At 44.1% G+C, this 20,495-nt stretch overlaps 1 protein-coding gene across 3 annotated transcripts; it reads right to left on the reverse strand.

The window, feature by feature from the left end:
* Positions 1-548: 548 nt before the first annotated feature.
* On the reverse strand, positions 549-20,175 carry zfand4 (zinc finger, AN1-type domain 4). 3 transcript variants are annotated; one of them, XM_020047574.2, is made up of 11 exons: positions 20,065-20,175; positions 19,573-19,672; positions 16,860-17,068; positions 13,695-13,770; positions 12,818-12,885; positions 12,406-12,595; positions 10,623-10,767; positions 9,185-10,417; positions 8,980-9,031; positions 4,736-4,853; positions 549-1,862 (listed from the first exon to the last, which is right to left on the reverse strand). In XM_020047574.2, exons 2-11 carry the CDS (start codon positions 19,581-19,583, stop codon positions 1,727-1,729), a joined length of 2,238 nt encoding a protein of 745 aa, XP_019903133.2. In that variant the 5' UTR covers positions 19,584-19,672; positions 20,065-20,175; the 3' UTR covers positions 549-1,726. The 3 variants fall into 3 exon arrangements, with proteins under 3 accessions (XP_019903133.2, XP_010868308.2, XP_019903134.2); XM_010870006.4 differs by having other exon boundaries at positions 16,860-17,145; XM_020047575.2 differs by lacking the exon at positions 20,065-20,175 and adding an exon at positions 19,857-20,058.
* Positions 20,176-20,495: the final 320 nt, after the last annotated feature.

Consider the following 20,495-nt stretch of genomic DNA (forward strand, 5'->3'; position numbering starts at 1 on the left):
TGCGTGGTTCTATGTGATCTGAGGCAGGTTGGAAATACGCCCACATTCTCAAAAACAAGGTTGAAAGAGGTTATTGAGAAATGATTAAGTTCTGTGACACTGGTGTACTTCCTTACGGTCTATCTGCCAATTGAGTACTCCCTAAAATATTGAGACATATATGGCATTGTGTGACCAAACTACACGTGTAACAGTGCAGTATAGGGGCCTTTTATCGTCCCCATCACACCTGTGTAATGATCATTATGTTAAACAGTCAGCATCTTGATATGCCACACCAGGCAGGTGGTAGGATGATCTACTTTAGGTCAGTGTACGTTGTTTGCGTTTGATTTCTTTCAACAGACCCACACCATCTTTATGAAATCAAATTTATTTTATAAAGCCATTTCACATAAGCAGGTGTCACAAAGTGCTTTTATAAACACCCATCCTCTTTACTGCCATTTCTACAACCATTCCCTCAAACCATTTCCACGTGTTCCCTGACCGCTGTGTGTCAATGCAGTTTACAGTAAGAGGCAAAGGAAATGTGAGTAATGCAGGGCAAGCATTTTCGTATTTATTGAATACAATTATTTTAATACATTAAGCGGTAATTTATGCTGATTTATTATTAAAAAAATAACTTTTTGCACCAATTTGAGTTAAAAGTTCAACAGCCACCATTTTCACAGAATGACCCATTTATACTCCTTGCGTATTGTCATGTGAATAAATGTACTTTTGTTTAGAATATTACTGCTGCTCTACAATACGAATTCACCCAGAGCATCTTACATTCAGACAAATGACACTATTTCATCACAAAGAAATGTACTATTAATTCCAACATGTATGAAAACACAAACATTTTATTAGATTATCCCTTCCCACCAATATAGTTACTGTTAGGTTTTCTGCAACAACAGCTGTGCAATAAAAAATAAAATCATACAAAATCCTTTTTTATGGCGATCACAAATTCTATATGCACTCCCCTCCGCTACCACAGAGCAGGTCTGACAGATATATGGAGTATAACCAACAAACGACTCGCACATCCATCAAAGCTAATTGTTAAAATAAAGTTCACACTCAAATCAATTATTGAAAGGCTTGAGAATAATGCCACAGTGCATGTGCCCATGGTGGAGAGGGAGAAGGGGGAGTGGGTTGGGGGGGCTGGATATAAAAACATGACAACAGACGGTAAGACAACATAAAAACACTTCATTACGGACACAAATGCAAGAGCTGCCCTCACACATTGATATATAAATATGATCATCCTAAAGTGCATCTCTCAAAAGACTTGTCACATGAGAACATGATCTGCAGTCTTATTTAAGAAACAATCATTCAATCAGAAAAACAAAGAAACAACCCCAAAAAGAGAGAAGGATATAACGTTACAGGCTTGGAGTTGTGCACTTCTGTTTAAACATGTGAAATAGACATAGACATCTGCTTTAAAAACTACCTATGTACATGCAATACTTTCTGATATGGTATATGGTAACAGGTCAAAGGTTACAGTGGATGAAGGATTCTCATCTTCCTACTAGAATCTGTGTGCTGATATTCTCTGCTCTCCATTTTGTTCACACTTGGCGTTTTGACGTCATTAAGTCAAACTCAGTGATTAAAAAGCACACAGTGGTAATCAAGTTCCATCCTTTATAATCATTCAGGTGAATAGTCCCCCGGTCTCTTCACTAAAAGAAGAAACAGTATGGAGGGGGACTCAGATCTTGGGCAGCTTGGGAGCGCTGACAATCGGATTGGTTTCCTGGAGGAAGCGGCGGCCTGCACTCTTGTAGTCGAACGTGCAGTCGTGGGTCTCGGCGTAGCGGTGGCTAGCACAGAAGTTGTTACCACACCTGAGAGTACAACCGAGGAAAAGGCAAACAGGTATTATCATTATTTTGGATTGTCATTTAACAGCACAATCAGGGCAAACATTTGCACATGTTATTTGAGACACTTGCGTGCGCTGGTTTGTGCTAGGCAGCAAGAGGAAAGGTCAGAAGCACAGCGTTGAAAGTCGTTAGAACTCTCCAATGCTCCCTTTAAGCCCCAACGGGACAAACACAGACAGTAGGCCAGGAGTAGGCCAGGACTGCCACTGCAGGTATCCTCTACTCATCTCTTTTACATGATCTCACAACATGGGTGGTCCATCTTCATCATCTGTGTAGAAAGAAACGGGCGGATGGAAAGCAAAACAGCCAATCGCATTTGCTTTTGGCTGGCTTGACTTTGAGATCTGTTTCCATCAAGAAGAGACATCATTGAGGCACTTAGGGCAAAGTTTCCATTAATAAAATCTGACTCCGGACTTTGACATTTAAGACATGCTATTCAAAGAAATATTCATATAAACTGGTTAAGTCAACAGGGTTTGTACCCAGGCTGCTCATTAAGATAAGTCGCCAGTCATTTAAACTAGTGCCCCCCCCCGACATTCTCCCTCCATGGCAGCATGATGCGTGTCACTTCCTCTCCTGGACGTCTTAGTTCAGGCATGCTGCGTGTCACTTCCTCTCCTGGACGTCTTAGTTCAGGCATGCTGCGTGTCACTTCCTCTCCTGGACGTCTTAGTTCAGGCATGCTGCGTGTCACTTCAGGGCCATTAGGCTGTATCACCTGTACAACATCACCGCCTTTCTCTTGGCTGGTGGGGCCCTTATAAATCTGCTGACTAATAGCAGTGGAAACTCTAGACATTGTAGGCAGTGTAGATAGTGACTAACTCTTCACTGACTTTAAGATTCATAGTTTTTCCTTGTGGCTCGTTTTAGTCATTCGTTGAACCTACTGTCTATAATAAATTATACAGCAGTATTAATACACACTTCTGTAACTCTACCTGGGGACTTGGTGTGACCAACACTACACAATGCTCAAAATGAACCATTGATGGAGATATCCTTTTAGAACCAAAACATTAGCTACACAGCCTGCATCTTCTCTCCACTCAGACTAACCATCAGGGGCTGTTAGCTTCCTCCGGTACAAATATTAAAACCTGTCCATATGGAAGACATCCTCCTGGTAGGCTCTTCATTACAGGCATTATGAAACAGTGCCTTAGACCGCCTGGGAGCACAGACGGGCAACAATTTCATGTGTAGTCTAAATGAATTTTAAACCGTCCAAAAGCAGGCAATTACCGGCTAACAGAAAGCCAGCCAGCCAGCCAGCCAGCCAGCCAGCCAGCCAGCCAGCCAGCCAGCCAGCCAGCCAGCCAGCCAGCCAGCCAGCCAGCCAGCCAGCCAGCCAGCCAGCCAGCCAGCCAGCCAGCCAGCCAGCCAGCCAGCCAGCCAGCCAGCCAGCCAGCCAGCCAGCCAGCCAGCCAGCCAGCCAGCCAGCCAGCCAGCCAGCCAGCCAGCCAGCAGCCAGCCAGCCAGCCAGCCAGCCAGCCAGCCAGCCAGCCAGCCAGCCAGCCAGCCAGCCAGCCAGCCAGCCAGCCAGCCAGCCAGCCAGCCAGCCAGCCAGCCAGCCAGCCAGCCAGCCAGCCAGCCAGCCAGCCAGCCAGCCAGCCAGCCAGCCAGCCAGCCAGCCAGCCAGCCAGCCAGCCAGCCAGCCAGCCAGCCAGCCAGCCAGCCAGCCACACACACACACACACACACACACACACACACACACACACACACACACACACACACACACACACACACACACACACACACACACACACACACACACACACACACACACACACACACACACACACACACACACACACACGAAACCCTACCACAGTTAGATCTAGCTAATCTTTTAAACAGAATGACTAACATCAGATGGTGTTTTGAGAAAATAATCCAGGCCTAGTTACACCAGGTTGCATCAGAACCACACAGTGGGCCCTAAGGAAGGAAAGGAGCGCTGCAGCGTGGAGAGGAGCAGCAGTGATTACGAGGGAACTGCTCCTGGGGTCTGGGTGATTGTGACTTCAGCGGGAACATAGAATACAGGTTGATGACAGAAAAGCCCTAGTCTGGGTTTGGCAACGTTATTCACTTGGACCGCCAAATATTACATTTCCTTACTAAATCTACCCATCTGCCTGCCAACTATGGTCTCCATGTGTAGATTGTAGTTGAACACTTAAAAATTGTCTGTCTCTTAAAATCCCTTCCTATAAAAATCTATTCAAATTGAAAATAAACACATTTCACCATTAGCGCAGAAAACAGACATACACCAAAAGGAGGCAAATAACTATATTGTCAACCATATAAAAATACCAAACCACAAAACTCGGCCGGTAGATATCCATTTTGAAAACATATAAATCCCATTGGTTACGCATGGACATTTCTTTTAAGTCCCATTCATCTCCTTTTCCACAGCAAACAAAAGATTGGATCAGTTGGATCCAAACTAAGCTCATGCTCACCTGCAACACCGCATCGTGTGTTCGGGACCTTCTATGGTTCTCTCTCTGTATTTTCGCAAGGGGGAATAATTAAAGGGGAAGGCCCAACCAAGACTTAGCTTCTGCATTAAACTCAACCCCTCGGAATTCGAGAGGTGGGTGGGGGGCGGCAGCAATGAGCGCTTGGGGAGCAATAAGAGTTAACTGCCTTCTCCAGCTCAGGGATTCCATCTAGCAATCATTTGGTTACTGGTCAAATGCTAGGCTACTTGCTTCTTCTGGATACATAGGACGTTTTACTATTGTTATTGTACTACTGGGAACACTACGAGAGAGACAGAATGGTCAGGGGACAGAGGTCCAGTCTACCTGCACTCATAGCTGGTGGCCAGGCCAGTCTTCTTGCCACAGAGGAAGCAGTGTTTAGAGCTCTTCTTTTTAATGGTCAGCGGGGTCTTAACTGGAGGCAGATGAAATGTTGAGGTGCCTAGAAAAGACAAGAAAACAGGACAGCGGTGTTTAACTTCCAGGGAAGAAGTCATCAGTTCACAGAGTAATCAAATGAACAGTGGAAGCCAAGAACGCAGTCTAACATCAAACCGTTATCGGTCAGGTCTGGTACTGAGACAGCATTAAAGACTAATGATTTCACTCAAATATTTTACTTTCCTAACAAAGGCAACACAAAAGGCTGTTATCCCTTATGAATGTAATCCCTTGGGTTTAGTGAGGGAAATTAGAACATATATACAGCTCTGGAAAAAATAATGAGAGCACTGTGCCTTTTTCTTTCCTTTCCAGAAAAGTTGAAAAGGAAAGTTTTTAGTGAGGAACAGAAGCATTCAATTTGCATTGGTCTTAATTTTAAACCTTCTGTTCCTCACTCAAAACCTTCCTTTTCAACTTTTTGGAAAGGAAAGAAAAAGGTGCAGTGGTAAAACAAAATTCCAGAGCTGTACACACACACACACACACACACACACACACACACACACACACACCCCCAACAACTATTACCAGCTTAAACACAAAACATGTTTAAAAAGAAATAGCTAATAAAAGCTATCCCTGGGAATATAATCATATAAGCTGTTAAACATGAATTTTCAAAGGTGATAATTTCACACTCATACGCATGCTGTGAAAAAAAATCACTGTTCTCTTTCACAGCTAATAACCATTGACACTCATGCCACTCTCAGCCCACAACAATCACACATATGAACGCACTTGTTCACTCAAAAAGGAGTGCTGATATGGCTTATGGACACGGATAATGAGAGTCAGATAGACAAACGGACAAAGAAATCTACAAAAAAAAAAAAGAGTAAGAGAAATAAAAGAAACGTAAAAAAAAATTAAAAAAAGAGGTCCAGGCATAATAGGACAGATAAATTGGAGGTTAGTGTGACAACAGGCAGGCTAACCTCCCACCCATGTAATAGACCATGAGACTAGACAGAGTTGTGTCCTCTCGCTAATCTGCTGTGATATACTGTTCCACTAAATTATGTACTCAAATAGCCTCCACGTTACAATGAACTGTTCAAGACGTACACACACTTGCTAATCACGACTACATAATAAGTAGTTATTTGGCATGGAAGGACACTTGTAGATTAGTGATCTATGTAGTACGACAGCAATGTAGCCAATCTCAAATCTATGCCAAGCCTGTCCTTGGCTCACTGCATTGCGTATGGTCTAGAGGGTGTGTGTGTGTACATTAATGTCTCCTTTCATGTCCCTGCCTCTTACACAGCAGCTGTATTGTGGTTAATATTTTATGTGATAGCCAATTACCCTGCACAGCTCATACAACATGCATTGTCTGCTACAACATAAGGGTATTAGACTGCTGTGTGTTCAAGATGAAAAAACCCAACGTGTTAAACAATTAAAATGTTACGGAAAAACCGGTTTGTCACATCCCTAAAATGTATATAAAGTTTGCTATTCCGTTAAAACGCCGCCAAGTATGAATACTAGTAAACCAATTAAAACTCAAGCTCCATTTATGCAATTTGCATCAATCAATGTTTCCTGATAAAAATAAAGTGAAAACAGCTGGCGCCAGTTAAAGGGGGAAATCAGTATCCATGTTTTGTTTTATATGCATGATATGAAAAGGCCAAACTATTCCTGCGCTGCCCATCCCTGTGAGGTTTTCATCCCACATTCCCGTTCCTGACGGTCCTACAGGACCTGTGGGGATCCTGTCCCCATGTCAACCTGCAGCCAGCCTCACAGGGACCATTCAATGCAGTTGATCGTATGCCCTTTGTGGTCAATTATGGAGGAGCCAATGGATTTTTCTTTTTAAACCAAAAGGGCATTCCACCACCATCCAGGAGAAAAGGCAGGGGCATGGCCCAGTACATTTCAACCGGGAATGTCGCTTTTTTTCAGAAACAAGGACATGTGGCAACGGCTTTAAAAAAAACACCATTGTACGGAAAGAGAGTGGTTGGCATCACTGTGGACAAAAGACCAACTGTACCGCAATGGTGAGTTGGAAGTCCTAATGGACTAACGCATGTTGTGTGTCTTGGTGCAAACAAAGCAGGCCTGCAATGCACACAGACATGACGCAGCTTACAAAGCAGGTAGTGGCTCTGTCACTGGATACATGTGTGTGCATGCGGAGGGAATTGCCTTTTCTTATGGGCACATCTCTGGGCCTCACTGAATAGTAACTCTGTCAGTGGGTGTCTTAGACTGCCACAGGGTTGGTTAGAGAGTTGTTCCTGATGCCGCGTGTTGCGGGGGGGGGGGGGGGGCGCGTGTCGCAGGTGGGGGGGTGCCCGCGTGTCGCGGGGGGGGTGCCCAGCCCGAGACACCAGGAAAACAGTTTGCAGGGTAGCATTATGATGTATACTATAGACTAACGGTATTCATGGATGTACACTAATCCATGTCAGACGACCCGCGATTACAGACAACTGTGGCTTTTTCTTTCCTTTCCAAAAATTTTTGAGTGAGGAACAGAAGCGTTCAATTTGCATTGGTCTCTTACTTTTAAACCTTCCGTTCCTCACTCAAAACCTTCCTTTTCAAAAAGGTTTGGAAAGGAAAGAAAAAGGTGCAGTGGTCAAATTTTTTTCCATAGCTGTATGTACATATATATATACATACAGCTACACACAATGTATATACATGCACATGTTACAACTATCACCAGCTTAGATCACAAAACATGTTTAATCAGACTACCCGAGATTCGGTCAGGTATCCAACACGCATTAAAAGACATTATGTAGTTGAACTTCAGATCCCAGGTGAGATCTAGCTCGCAGGTGACTAATCTCAGTTTTGTGTGGAATGACCAAATCTGGAATTACATTTCAAGAAACATCCCGACGATACATAATCTCCTGTATGAATCACACTGGCTACGCATTGAATTTGGTTCAGGGCAGGTTCCACATTTATCGCCCTCCTCCGCCTGTCTCCGCCTGTCTCCGCCTGTCTCCGCCTGTCTCCGCCTGTCTCCGCCTGTCTCCGCCTGGCTGGTTGGAGCTGCAGTTATATACTGAACCACCATAGGACAACTAGAACGTTGTTTCTCAACCGCTTACATCAGTAATGAGCTTATGGCTTATCACGCAAGGTAGATGTGTTCATGTGGCCTGGTTTTGACATTTCCACTGGAGATATGGGATCAGCTTTTTTGACACCAAGGTGAGGTTTACAAAGGAGTGGAGAAAGGGAACTGGATTAGAGTAAATGACTTTTGGAATCCATTTGCAATGGATGTGAAAACAACTGCCTGTGTGATTTGACAAATTACTTTCAGAAGCTCCGCCATGGAGGGTGAAGAACAACAATCAGACATCTTGAATTTGCATTAATTGGCTTACGTCTGTGCAAAGGCCAAGTACATTCTATGTCAGGTAGACATCTATGCGTTCCTAAGCAATAGGCTGAGAAAGAAATTCTGCAGAAATTAGCAGGACAGAACATTTTAAAGTAGGCATGTCATTACTACAATACTAATCAGTATACTGTAAATCACGTATTAGACAGGCCCCGTTACAGCAGAAAATACATTTGGAACTTTTCGCATATCAATTCCCATAGATCCTAATGAGACACTGTTTCACAGAGAACATGCCACTCGAGTTGGATGAAGACGTAATAATCCCATTTAAAAATGCCCTTTCACAATCGTGCAAATTCTTAAATGCACATTAGCTGGTAATGTTGTTTGAAATGTCTGTTACAAGACTCGATAGTTATCAACCTACTGCATATCGATAAAAATAATCCAGGATTTTGGTGTGAAAATTCGGCATTAGCTCGCAATCCGTCAAACCCAGATAGGAAGAATAGTTTGCCCAGCTAGGCATCAATATCATTCACACAAGTGACATCGATGAAGTTGCCTGGTGATGTTATATTAATTCATTTAGAATTCAGAGCATCAGTACAGGATATATAGTCCCGTTCTATTCCACTTTTAACCAACTGTGGAATTTTATTCTACTTTTAAGCATGTGTCTGTTTCAAAGGGGAAGGATTCCAGATAAACCCTGCTCGTGCATGTATACATTAAAAGGTTGATTTGCCCTGAGGATGTATGTCTGGGGGGTTTTCCGAGTTGTCCCACTCACCTAGTCGCCTTACTGAAGCAGAACCTCCAACTGGTCCCAGGCTGTGGGACGACTGGAACAACAAGAGGGTGTTTCAAACAATGGTCAAAGACGGCAAGCAGGTTGGAAATGTTCCAATTTAGCCATTTACTCATCTGACTCCTGGCTTTGTGGACAGAACATAAGCCATTTCCCTGCCTCTCCCAGGTCTGTCCTCAGTACTCACCATGTGGGAGCCAGACACTCTCTGAAGTGGGGACATCTGTCGAATCAGGTCCTCCTCGAGCATCTGCATGTCGGCTGGGAGGGCGGGGGAACCTAGCCGGCCCAAACCAAGACCCAGGCTCTGACCCGCGCCTTCTGTAGAACTGCCTGCCGTCCTGGAGGACAAGGAGGCCAGGAGCTCTGTGTTGCTGAGGGACCCAAGAGGTTCCTTACAGGCCTGGTTGGCTAGCTTGGTGATGTCCCTCGCCTCGCTTTTACTGATTATCTCCGGCCACTTGCCAGGGGTTTCGACCTTGACACTGCACATATGAGAGCCGCGCGGAGGACAGGGGGGGATAGGAGGAGAGGGCAGGAGAGTGGGGGGGTGGGAGAAGGTGCTGGCGGGGTTTGGTGCTAGGGGAGATGTGGTGGAGCCGGTAAACTCAAAGGGTTGTGGTATTCTTCGTTTAATAGATGGGGAAGATGAGGAGGGAGATGGAGAGTCGGGTATACGATGAAGGGCATTGCCTAGCAACTGGGCCCTCTCACCTTTGCAAGCTAACATATCAGAGCCACCCATCGCCCAGTTGTTTAAAGAGTTCATCCCCACAGCTTGAGAGAGTAGAGAGGAGGTGGAGGGGAGCTGGTGCTCTGCTCCAGCCCCAAGGGCTCCTAGCCCATCGAACCCACCCAGACCCATCTCTGGCTGGGTAGAGATGTCCAGGCTGAGGGGATCTGAGAGCAGGTCTCCGCACAGAGCTCCAGGCGGCGTGGGCTCCAGGAGGCCGGCAGCCTCTTCCAGCAACCCCAGTGCCTCTCCTCTGGGGTCGGGCGGTTCCACGGCTCCCTCAGACTGCCCCCTGCTGGAAAGAGCGGGGAGCTGCGGGTACACACAGTCCCTCATGAGCCTAGCATTGCCAATGTCAAGCCTGGACACTTTGGGAGGGGGCCGGGTGGACTTAGGGCTGGCCTCCCACGGCTCCTCCTCCTGCAGCATGTAACAAGACGAGGAGGAGGAGTAATAAGACGGAGCCCTGCGGCTAACGGACAGCTGGGTGGAGGTGGAGGCAGTGGGAGGGGTCACAGATCCCTGGTCCCTGACTGGAGGCAAGTGTGAGGATGGAAGATTTGGTTGGCTGATCGGGGGGAGGACGCGGAGGAGGCGGTGATGTCGGGGAGCAGGGGGGGCCACAGAGCTGGAGCAGGGCCGGGGGACGACAGGGGGCAGAGGTTTCAACTTGGCAGACTTCTTAGGCTGGTGGGCAGAGAGAGAGTGTCATACAGCATGTAGAAGAGGATCAGCTTGAGCAAAGCGAGACAGAATTATGAGACAGGCTTGTTTTCTGAATATTTTGTTTTACCAATGAAATGTGGACAATAATGATTACAATTTCATCACAGCTTTGTTGATACGTACAGATGAAATCAAGATGAAGATGGAGATGTCAAAAGAAATTCACCTTCTTGTTAATGTTCATGTCCTCCATCTTGGCTTTGAGCAGCTTCATCTTGTTCATGGTAATCGAGTTCTCCAGACTTGGCTGGCCCAAAGTCAAGCCCTCAGCGTCTTCCTCTTCTGTGTACACATTGTAAACGGACCCACCACTGGAACAAACCCCAAGAAAACAATGACCATAACAACTTAGGAAGAAAACATGGGCAGACATTTTCATAAAATGCAACATTTTGGTCAGACACCATCACCTGGCAGAAGATTGGTGAACAACTCTGACCAAAACATTTGATTCAAATTATTACACTTCCAAGCACAGATAGTGTGAGGTAGTATCTTTTGTCTACCCATGTACTTATCTGCTACACACATTCCCATGAGTCTACACCACCAGATGGCTAGCTAACTTAAAGACTAACATAGAAATGCCTTTAATGAGGGAAGAAATCAACATCTGGACACAAAGTACATGGTACTGCAATGCTGTGCACAACAGAAACTCAGGTCATGGACATCCTCACGTTTTAATACGGTATGCTCCAACCGCAACTTCAGGAGACGAGCTCGACCGGCAAACGGAAACTCCAGAGATGTGCAATGTGCATTCTGAAGATTGTGCAAATACACCTTAAAAATTAATCAGATGTATGCGAGTCACTGAGCCTAACCCTAGTGAGAGCAGGAATCCCACAGGAGGGTGCTTTGTTGCTCCGGTTCCTGGGGAATTACAGTCTGCTGTGATGAGTGTGGGTCACAGCATGGTGACAGTTGGCTGGGTCATCTGTCACGTTGGTCAACCCAGCCCGCTGACAGTGGGTCAGGACGTGTTGGAGGGAACGCCTGATTATTTAAAATTCTGATTTGGCCAAGCACGTAACCAGATCCTTCCCTCTGCCTGTTCAGGCTCAGGAGACTCGGTGACCCACGCTAAGCACTGTGGCCCAGAGAGGCAGGCTGCCTTCACTCACACTGTCACTAAATGGACTCAAGCACCCGGACAAGTTCTGACTTGAAGTCAGGCCTTGCTTGGAGATCTGCTCAATTGTCATGAAACGCGAACACAGCACTTAGTTTCTTTCTACTGGTTTCAAATGGAGCATACGCAATGTATTGTTTCCAGAGAAGTGCTTAGTAATGAATCTCTCAAAAGGAGCAGATTAAAACAACACGTTCTGTCAAGACATTCACAGCATGACAGTAAATCCAGGGGGTAATTTCAGAACAAGGAAGGATGCTTCAGTAAACAGTGCTTGTATAGTGGAACAGTTATTTGTCATTTTATAACAGGTGACGACAAGCAGAATTAAGGTACTAGTAGAAGTGAACAAAAGTTAAGGCACTATTGTTATCCGCTCTGGATATTAAGATTGTCTAGAATTACCTATTGGGAGTTTCTCTTAAGCAACCACCTTGTTTGCATGCAAAATAGAACCAATACAGAACAAGAAACCAAACTTGTTGATAAGAGTGTGTTGAAAATGTACTCATTTTATTCCAGCTCAGAATGACACGAGTCATTGGAATGTATTCAACAATCATCTCTGTAGTGAGATGTACACAGTAGGCCTGTTCTTCTTCATCTGTACCCTAATTTAGAATTGTACAACTGATTTAGGAACTAGTCTGCCGTGCATATTTATTAGGTATAAAGGCAATACCATGTAACAGTATTTATACATACTTGCGTGTTTTGTGAGCTTGGTCCCCGGGAACAAAAATATCTAAAGTGAATCCTGAGCAGAAAAAGTTTAAGATTGGGATAAATGCACTTTGAAGGGGAACCTACACACCTGTGTGATTCTGAGACAGGGGTCAGAGTTCCATCCCCTCGGTCAACAACCCGGAAGAAGTTGAGCTGATCTCCCTTTCGGTACACCAGGAAGGTGACCTGCTTGTTGCTAGGCAGGCTCTTCTCCCAGGCGTCCTCCCTGCCTCCCTCCATCAGCTCAGCCATCTCCTTCACTGGGTCCTCCACAGACACTGAGGGAGAGCAAGACACAGTCAACCACCAAGTCTTACATGGGCACAATGTCAGAGAGAACCAACCAGTCACTGAGTCCATTAAGGACACGAGGGGGGTCCCACTGTCAGGACACGACCACACTGCTTCAGAGACTACAGGACTCCAACACCCACTAACAGATGAATGTGTTGTATGTGAGTCCGTATGGCTGTACACCTGTGAAGGCCAAAACCCATTACCTCTCCTGGTGTTGATGGGTCCTCCACGCATGGCCAGGACCAGTTTCAAAGTACAGCCCTCAGCGATGCTGCAGACACACAGATGGGACAAGTGTTCAGAATGGAATCACTGCTTGGTGAAGCTCTCACCACATCGCCCCACAGCTACCTGGATCTACTAGGCCTAGTGGAGTTCATTAGCAGCACAAAAACTGCTTTTTATTTCTTTCACACAAGAGTAGGGAGTAGTTTTGTAGCTTGATGAACACAATCGTGGAAATATCAACCTGGAAATAAAAGAAATTCAGAACCCCAGTGAGTCTGCACTCAAAATGAACTACTGCACAAGACTGGCAATCAGAACAACCATTCTATACAAATGGCACTCTCCATTTTAATACTTGAAACAGATGTTTGGTTAATAATCCAAATAAACTAAATCTAACAGGGGGCCGATTAGGTTGAAAAGTAAGCAACAAGCAAGAATTTGCAATCTGTGGAGTGGTTCTTTACCTAATAAACTTGACATCCCATAACTGGGCTAGACTAGCCCTCCAAACATGTCAATGACATGCCAATTCTATAATCTTTAGTTATTAATATTAGGTCCTGGAGATACCTTTGTAGTGAATACATTCTATCTAATTTCTATCTAAGTCCTCGGCCAAGCCAACCATTTTATTTTTTCTAAAACTCAATTTACAACATCAAAGTCAAGTGGCCAAAAGTAAAATGAAAAGGTATGTGAATGGGCTTGGTTTCCCTAAGTAACAATGGGAAACATTAATACTTTGCAATAGCAACAAAATGAGACAAAAATATGCTGATGGAACAAGTCCAGGTTAGTCCCCATTTCATTCAGTATGATGCCAAATGAACATGACCTCAGCAAACTCACCTGTAGTCATGCAGACTGTATTCATCCTCCAGCTCCAAACTGTTCCAGATCAGGTGCTGCTGGGCAACAGGGATACCTGCACATGCACAGATAGAAAGACACAGACAGACAGACAGACAGACAGACAGACAGACAGACAGACAGACAGACAGACAGACAGACACACACACACACAAACAGACAGACACACACACAAACAGACACACACACAAACAGACAGACACACACACAAACAGACAGACAAACAGACAGACAAACAGACAGACAAACAGACAGACAAACAGACAGACAAACAGACAGACAAACAGACAGACAAACAGACAGACAAACAGACAGACAAACAGACAGACAGACACAAACAGACAGACAGACACAAACAGACAGACAGACACAAACAGACAGACAGACACAAACAGACAGACAGACACAAACAGACAGACAGACAGATCATTCCCCTTATTCTATTTATGCTTTATTTATCAGTAAAGTGGGGAAAGATAAACCCACACTGCGGTTGTACATTTCAGCCCATTGGACCACCCATGTCACACCACTCGCTTTATTCCGACTGAGTGTTGATGTCTGGAGGCCAGGTTAGTAGACCATGTTAGTAGGCCATGTTAGTAGACCAGGTTCTGGAACTCAAGTTGGGCCAGTCAATGAAAGAACCTGTTGTTCAGACCTTGAGCAAGGCAATCAACCCTAATAGCTACAGGATGAGGGAAAATGGCATGTGTGAGAACACATTACCAGTTCAAACACGAGTAGGGAAATTAAACAAATAAGCACCCACCTAATTATCATCCTACTGATCATATTACATGTCAAGCTTCAATGGGCTGTTTGTCTTGTTGAGTGAAATCTTAGAGTGCAACTGGTTTAATTACCCATTCAATTAATTCAATATGCGCTTCAATTTGTTTTTAATGGCATAGAATGCCCCGTGTTTCTCTCCCAGTTCTTTCAATGCCTTGTTAAAGTGCCCAGTGGGTGCGTATTCAGTCGTCCAATGACAGCGATTCCCAACCAAGCGTACTAGGACTGATCAGGGTACTTGGGAAATCCAGAGTAGAGAGTTAAGACTGACACAACCCCAGTCCCCCCTGCACTTCCTGGTTCAGCCCCTATTGCAGCCCATGTGACATGGCCTACAGGAAAAACATATGCACAATTCTCAAGCAGATCCTCATTGGGATGTCAAACCTTTATTTCAAGGCTCTTCAGGCCACATCACTCAGCTCATTCACAGACCGCCTGAAGCTACCTGTTGTGTTTAAGTTGAGGCCAAAGTAGGAGCAGATACTTGTAGGCTCTAAGGCAACACAGTCTGGAATAAATATCTGAGGTCCTGGCACATGGACAATTTTTTATTGTTTTTTTATTGTTTTTATCCCCAACCTCATGATCCAATTCACGATTAAGGCCCTGCCCCACTGCAGAAACTCCTCAGCAGACTCAGACTCAAAAATGGCTCTTCCAAAGCACATCCGATGCCTTTCTGGTTCTATCATGCGGCTCACTCGACCAGGAAGTCGACACCAGAATTCAGAAGCACCAGAAGGAACTTTTAGGCTTCCTACCTCAACTGAGTTCACGGGCACCCAAGAGACCAGAAGGATTCTCCAGAGCACAATTTGGCACATCTATATACACATACACATCTATATTCAATAACTAGGACGAGCTGTCCCACTCCAGTAGGCTGCTACATCAATTCCGCCTGAAGAACGTAGCACACACTACAAGACACTGACCACAATTCAACGTCCAATCCAAAGGCAGGCCAGATTAACGCAGGATTCTGGGCTTTACACATATGGCATCATGAAAATGCAGGGGTATACGATTACATTTAGAATCGCATAAATCATTCGATAAAATGATCGATACATGCCCAGAGCTTGAAATGTTTTCTAACACATGCCATTACCGAGTTCATATCTCATCAACTCTGTCGATCAATACAATCACTATGGCCTAATAGCGTTCAGATTGTATTACTGTAACTTGTGATTTATGAAGGCGGGAAGAAACGTAGGTTCTCACAGCATTCAGTAAGCCTATTTATTCCTGCATTCTAGAACACTAAGTGCAACATCGGCTTGTTAAATTTTAACAGAGGCAAAATCTATGAAAGAAGGTTTTTCTAAATGCTAATGCAACTTCTGGAAGATCAGTACAAGAAGCACTTCAGAGTAAAACTGACTGAAATATATAAATAGACACGGGTATAACTAGAGACCTCCACGTCCATCACCTCAACAATGCTATTGCAGATGTGTCCACTACAATTTAATTACAAACATTCTGCCTGATGACAGAGGACTCACTAACGTTCCCAATCGACACCTTATAATCTATAGAGTGCTAGTCTGGACCAAAGCTTTGTCAAAGGCAGTGCAATACAAAACGACTTTCCAGTTTCTCTTCCCAGCTCCTATCCCCATGCTAAATGCAATGGATGGCCCAATGAGTGCTGGAGGGAGGCCGGTCTTGGAGTGGGCCAGGGCAACATGATGCTACACCAGCGTAGAGGCCGGCCTGGCCTGTGCTCTCTTCCCATCCTTCTTCACTGTAAAGAGGCATGCTCTGTCAAGCAGCCCTCATGGGTTTTCATGCATAGAAAATGCTTTGGGCAGCAAATTTTTTTAATGCATTTCTCTCACAGAAACAGAAACACAGACTAAATGTATTTTTGAACAATATTAATAATAATCTATGATAACTGACAATAACACAAAGAAACTAGGCTATACAGGGAAAATGAAAAATTCCAGCAGACAAGCTGTATGGCTGATGTTTACTACTAAACACACTGGCATGTTCAGTAGTGTCTATTTAAAGCACTACTGAAACATAAAGCCATTCTTTGCAGTGAAATACATTTTTATCCATCCCACTTACTGGCTTAGAATTGTATTTTGTATTGCTTGGCACATCTGTGTGACAAGATGAAAATGAACATGTGCCTTTATATTTTCTTATTTCAGGCAGCCAGGATTAGTATTGTAGTGAGTTTATAAATAGATAATCCCTTGTGGATTATTTTAAATGTAAAAATGTTTAGGTTGCACCAGAATGTTAAGTAGGGAGGGCATATATCCAGTTGAAGTGATGTAGAGTATAGAACCATACATATTAGATCAGTAAGATTGCCTACAGTACCTTCCAGCCTCTGGATTTTGGCCTTGACAGAGATGACTGTCTCAAAGGGGGAAACGCGAAGCTCAAAGCAGGTTCCCGTCAGGGTTTCAATGAACAGCTCCATGGTCTCGTAGAACGGCAGCTTGTACTGGAAGGCCCCCACGCTGTCGTCGTTATAGATCGGTGGTTCCTTCCTGTCCGCCATCTTGGTGAGGTCAGGAGGGCCACCTCTTTATGGGGAGGGGGACGAAGACAAGGGGAAGGGAAAGTGTGATGGGCATGGGCGCATCATGCAGAAAGACCCAGTCTGGGTAAAGAGACAAAACACAGGGAGTGAGTACAACTGCCGTGTCTACAACATCTAAGGTGGTCTGGCCATAATCTTCCTTATTCACCAACACCATGAGTCATAACAGTTCACAAACAACAGTCAACAAGACCCAACTCATGCGGGACTTCTAAGAATTGACAAACTGCGGTACCAAATTTAGTCAGAAGAGTGCAAGTGGTATCAGATTTCACATTGGGTTTTGTGAGACTTCAGCATATGAGCCCCATTTCCCTACAGTGTCAAACAAATCAAGGGATAAAAAATTTAAAAGTTAAGTCATACAGCTGTGTGTTCTTTAATGTTCTTGCAATGAGTCTTGACAATAATTTATATATTTTGTTATAATAAAATTCCTTGACTGATCATTCTGTACCAAAAGAGTAATGATACAGGGGACTCCAACCCAGAGACAACATTGCGATACCACTTGCGTAGCAGTCAGTAGTCAATATCACTTAATTTTCCTAAAATCTAAAGGCAAAACCTAGAATTTTTGTCCATAGCTTAATATAAAGTACTTTGTAAATACAACAGACATTTGTTCCTTGTAAAGAGGAGGAACTAATTCATGGGTTTAGGCCAAATGGGTGAGGGGAGTGGCCTTTCAAAGTTGGCATTGTCAATCACTTGGTGTGGCACCACCATTTGGCCATTCAGTGTAAAAAGCCATCAGTCACCCAAGACGTCAACATTGAGTAAGTTGTGTCTGAAAAATCAAGCGTGACAGACCAATTCACAGAACGCTTTCCAATTTCCCAGTGAAGGACTAGACAGTTAAGGAAAGCATGCACCTGGAAACCGGTATTTCCCTGACAACACAAACAATCAACATTAAACATCTAGGCCTAAAAGGTACAAGGACTAAGCTTCTCTGCTTATAATGGAGAAGCAGAAAACAGCATTTGGAAAACAAAATAGGTAGTTCAGATGGTAGTAATGGCCGAGCTGACGTCTATTAGGAAACAGCACTGCTATGTAGAAAGGTTCACCCCTTAGATAGTCTGATGAGAATTATTTTTACAGGAATGAATCAGTGCCATCTGGTAATGTTAGCACAGGGCTAACTGGTTCCAGGCAATCTGATGAGACCAGCAACAGAGCACTTCATCATTAGACGCAATGTTTTTAATCATTGCTGCTTAACCATAACTTCTTCTAATGTTCACATACAGTACATGAGGGAAGGGTCCTTCAGAAGGAAAACATTTGCCATCAGCAGCAGGGCAGATATCACCCAGAAATCAATGCAAACTGTACTCATTTGGTCAAGCCACAGTACTTATAAGTGAGCTGCTGCAAGCAGTCTTACAGTGCACCCGCAGTACTTACCCACCTAAATATTTTACGACATGGAATTTCAATATAGGCACGCACAAAAGACACAAATGTAGAGACTCAGGCTTCAGTCATTCTAATATACTTAACTGTCCACCTACATTTCTTGTAGGTGGACAGTTCACTGTGCATTTATTTTATTTTTTATTAGGCACACGTAAAAAGGGTACTCATAAACCCCCGTACTGGTAGCTTGGAACAGAACTGTTGGACACCTCTTAATGCCTATGCCAGCAATAGTTTAAAATCAAGAAAGTACAGTAGACAAGGGCAAATCTTCATAAGAGCCTTCATGAAAATGCAGCGGGCCACAAGGCTCCAGCCACAGCTCTTGGCTGCTGTATACTCTACTTAGTTAAAGCTTATCAGCTGTTATGTAAAGCCATCAGGAGTCTATGGTATCAAACACACAGCTCCATACTGTATGTTGTGTGACAACATGTTTCCTTTTAAAATATATCGAACAACTTGAGATTGGCAACATGTGAAGTGAACTACTAGAGAAATGTGATTTGTTGTGGTTTTATCTGACAATTCTTAGGGCCAACACAAAGGCAAGGCACCCCTGTTCTTGGTGCAGGATTGTCTCGACTAGACACTATGTCAAGACCAACGGAAGTAATTGATCAGGTCGGTGACTAAATTCAACACGGCTGGGCCCAGTTGTCCATAAGTATCTTATGGTTAAGTTAATCGTTAGAACCATGACATTCTTTTTGGGAAAAGTGACGATGGTATGGGCACCACTGACCGAGACTACAAGCACACGCACAATTGATGTTTAGTAAGAAATAACTTAACAAGACAAGTGTTGAGGAATGTGAAGTTAACTGAATCCGTTTTCAATTTGGCTACCTGACGTACAGCACCAGTCGTGAAAACAAAGGGGTCTTAAGCGGTCTTTCCTTAAATCAACGGCTTGAATAGAAATGCAGGCGGCTGTAACACTTTGGAAATATTAGACAAAGGGTGTTACCAAAAAAAATAAACTCACTTTAGCTAGTTAATACAAGACCAGCCAGCAAGCTTTCCACTCTCTCGACAGAGACATTATCGTTTTAAACTCACCGTAACAGCATCCCAGGAGAGCGTCCCTGGCGATTGCAAGAGTACACCGGCGATGAATTGGCTGGCGTCCCAGGCAAGACTAAACGCCTTATCTAACTAGCTGGATATCAAACAAAACAAGCACAAATTAAAAGCAGTATTAGCAAGCGAAATTAATTTATTAACCATCTAACTAATCCGTTTACTTGAATAGGATGCGAATAGCTAGCTCGAATCAGTTACTAGCTAACGTTAGCTCGCTAGCTAGCTAACCACTTTAGCAACCCAAACAATGCAATGGCTACCTTGCTTGAGTCGATGGCTGGCTGGCTGGCTAGCAAGCTGCTACGCTTACTCCCCTTTTCAGAATCGGCATATTAGTACAACTAGAGCGAAACGGAATCGCTCATCTTCATGTTTTCAAATAAATATGACAACCGCGTCAATCCCTATTGCCCATGAACTGTGCTACATAGGAAACAGTTAGGTATTCGTGAACTAAACTCATCTCACCTGTCAAATCCCACCGTGTCTCCCCCACCAGCCCATTGTGACTGCTCTTGATTGACAACAAAAGCACCCTATGACGCAACGTAGTCTCTCTCCATGTATACCAATGGTAAGTATACCGAGGCGGGACAATTTTCTTGGTCCATAGAATTGTCATAAAGGCAATACAGGATCTGTATTATCTGAAAACAGAAGCATTACACTAGGAAAAGAACAAAGGGTTTGGAGTTATGAAAGATCCTCAGAGGTTAGCTAACGTTTCTTCAGTGAATTTAATGTCGTCTTCATTGAATGAGTGGTTTACAATGTGTACACATATTTGTCTTTAACCAATCTTCACTCATAGAAATAAATGGGAGAAAATGCCATCTTTTTCAGAATTAATCACGCAGAATCCTTTGTAAATGTGTAAGTGCAGTTACTCAGCAGTCAAG

This window comes from Esox lucius, chromosome 6, assembly GCF_011004845.1.
Source record: "Esox lucius isolate fEsoLuc1 chromosome 6, fEsoLuc1.pri, whole genome shotgun sequence".
NCBI classification, from domain to species: domain Eukaryota; kingdom Metazoa; phylum Chordata; class Actinopteri; order Esociformes; family Esocidae; genus Esox; species Esox lucius.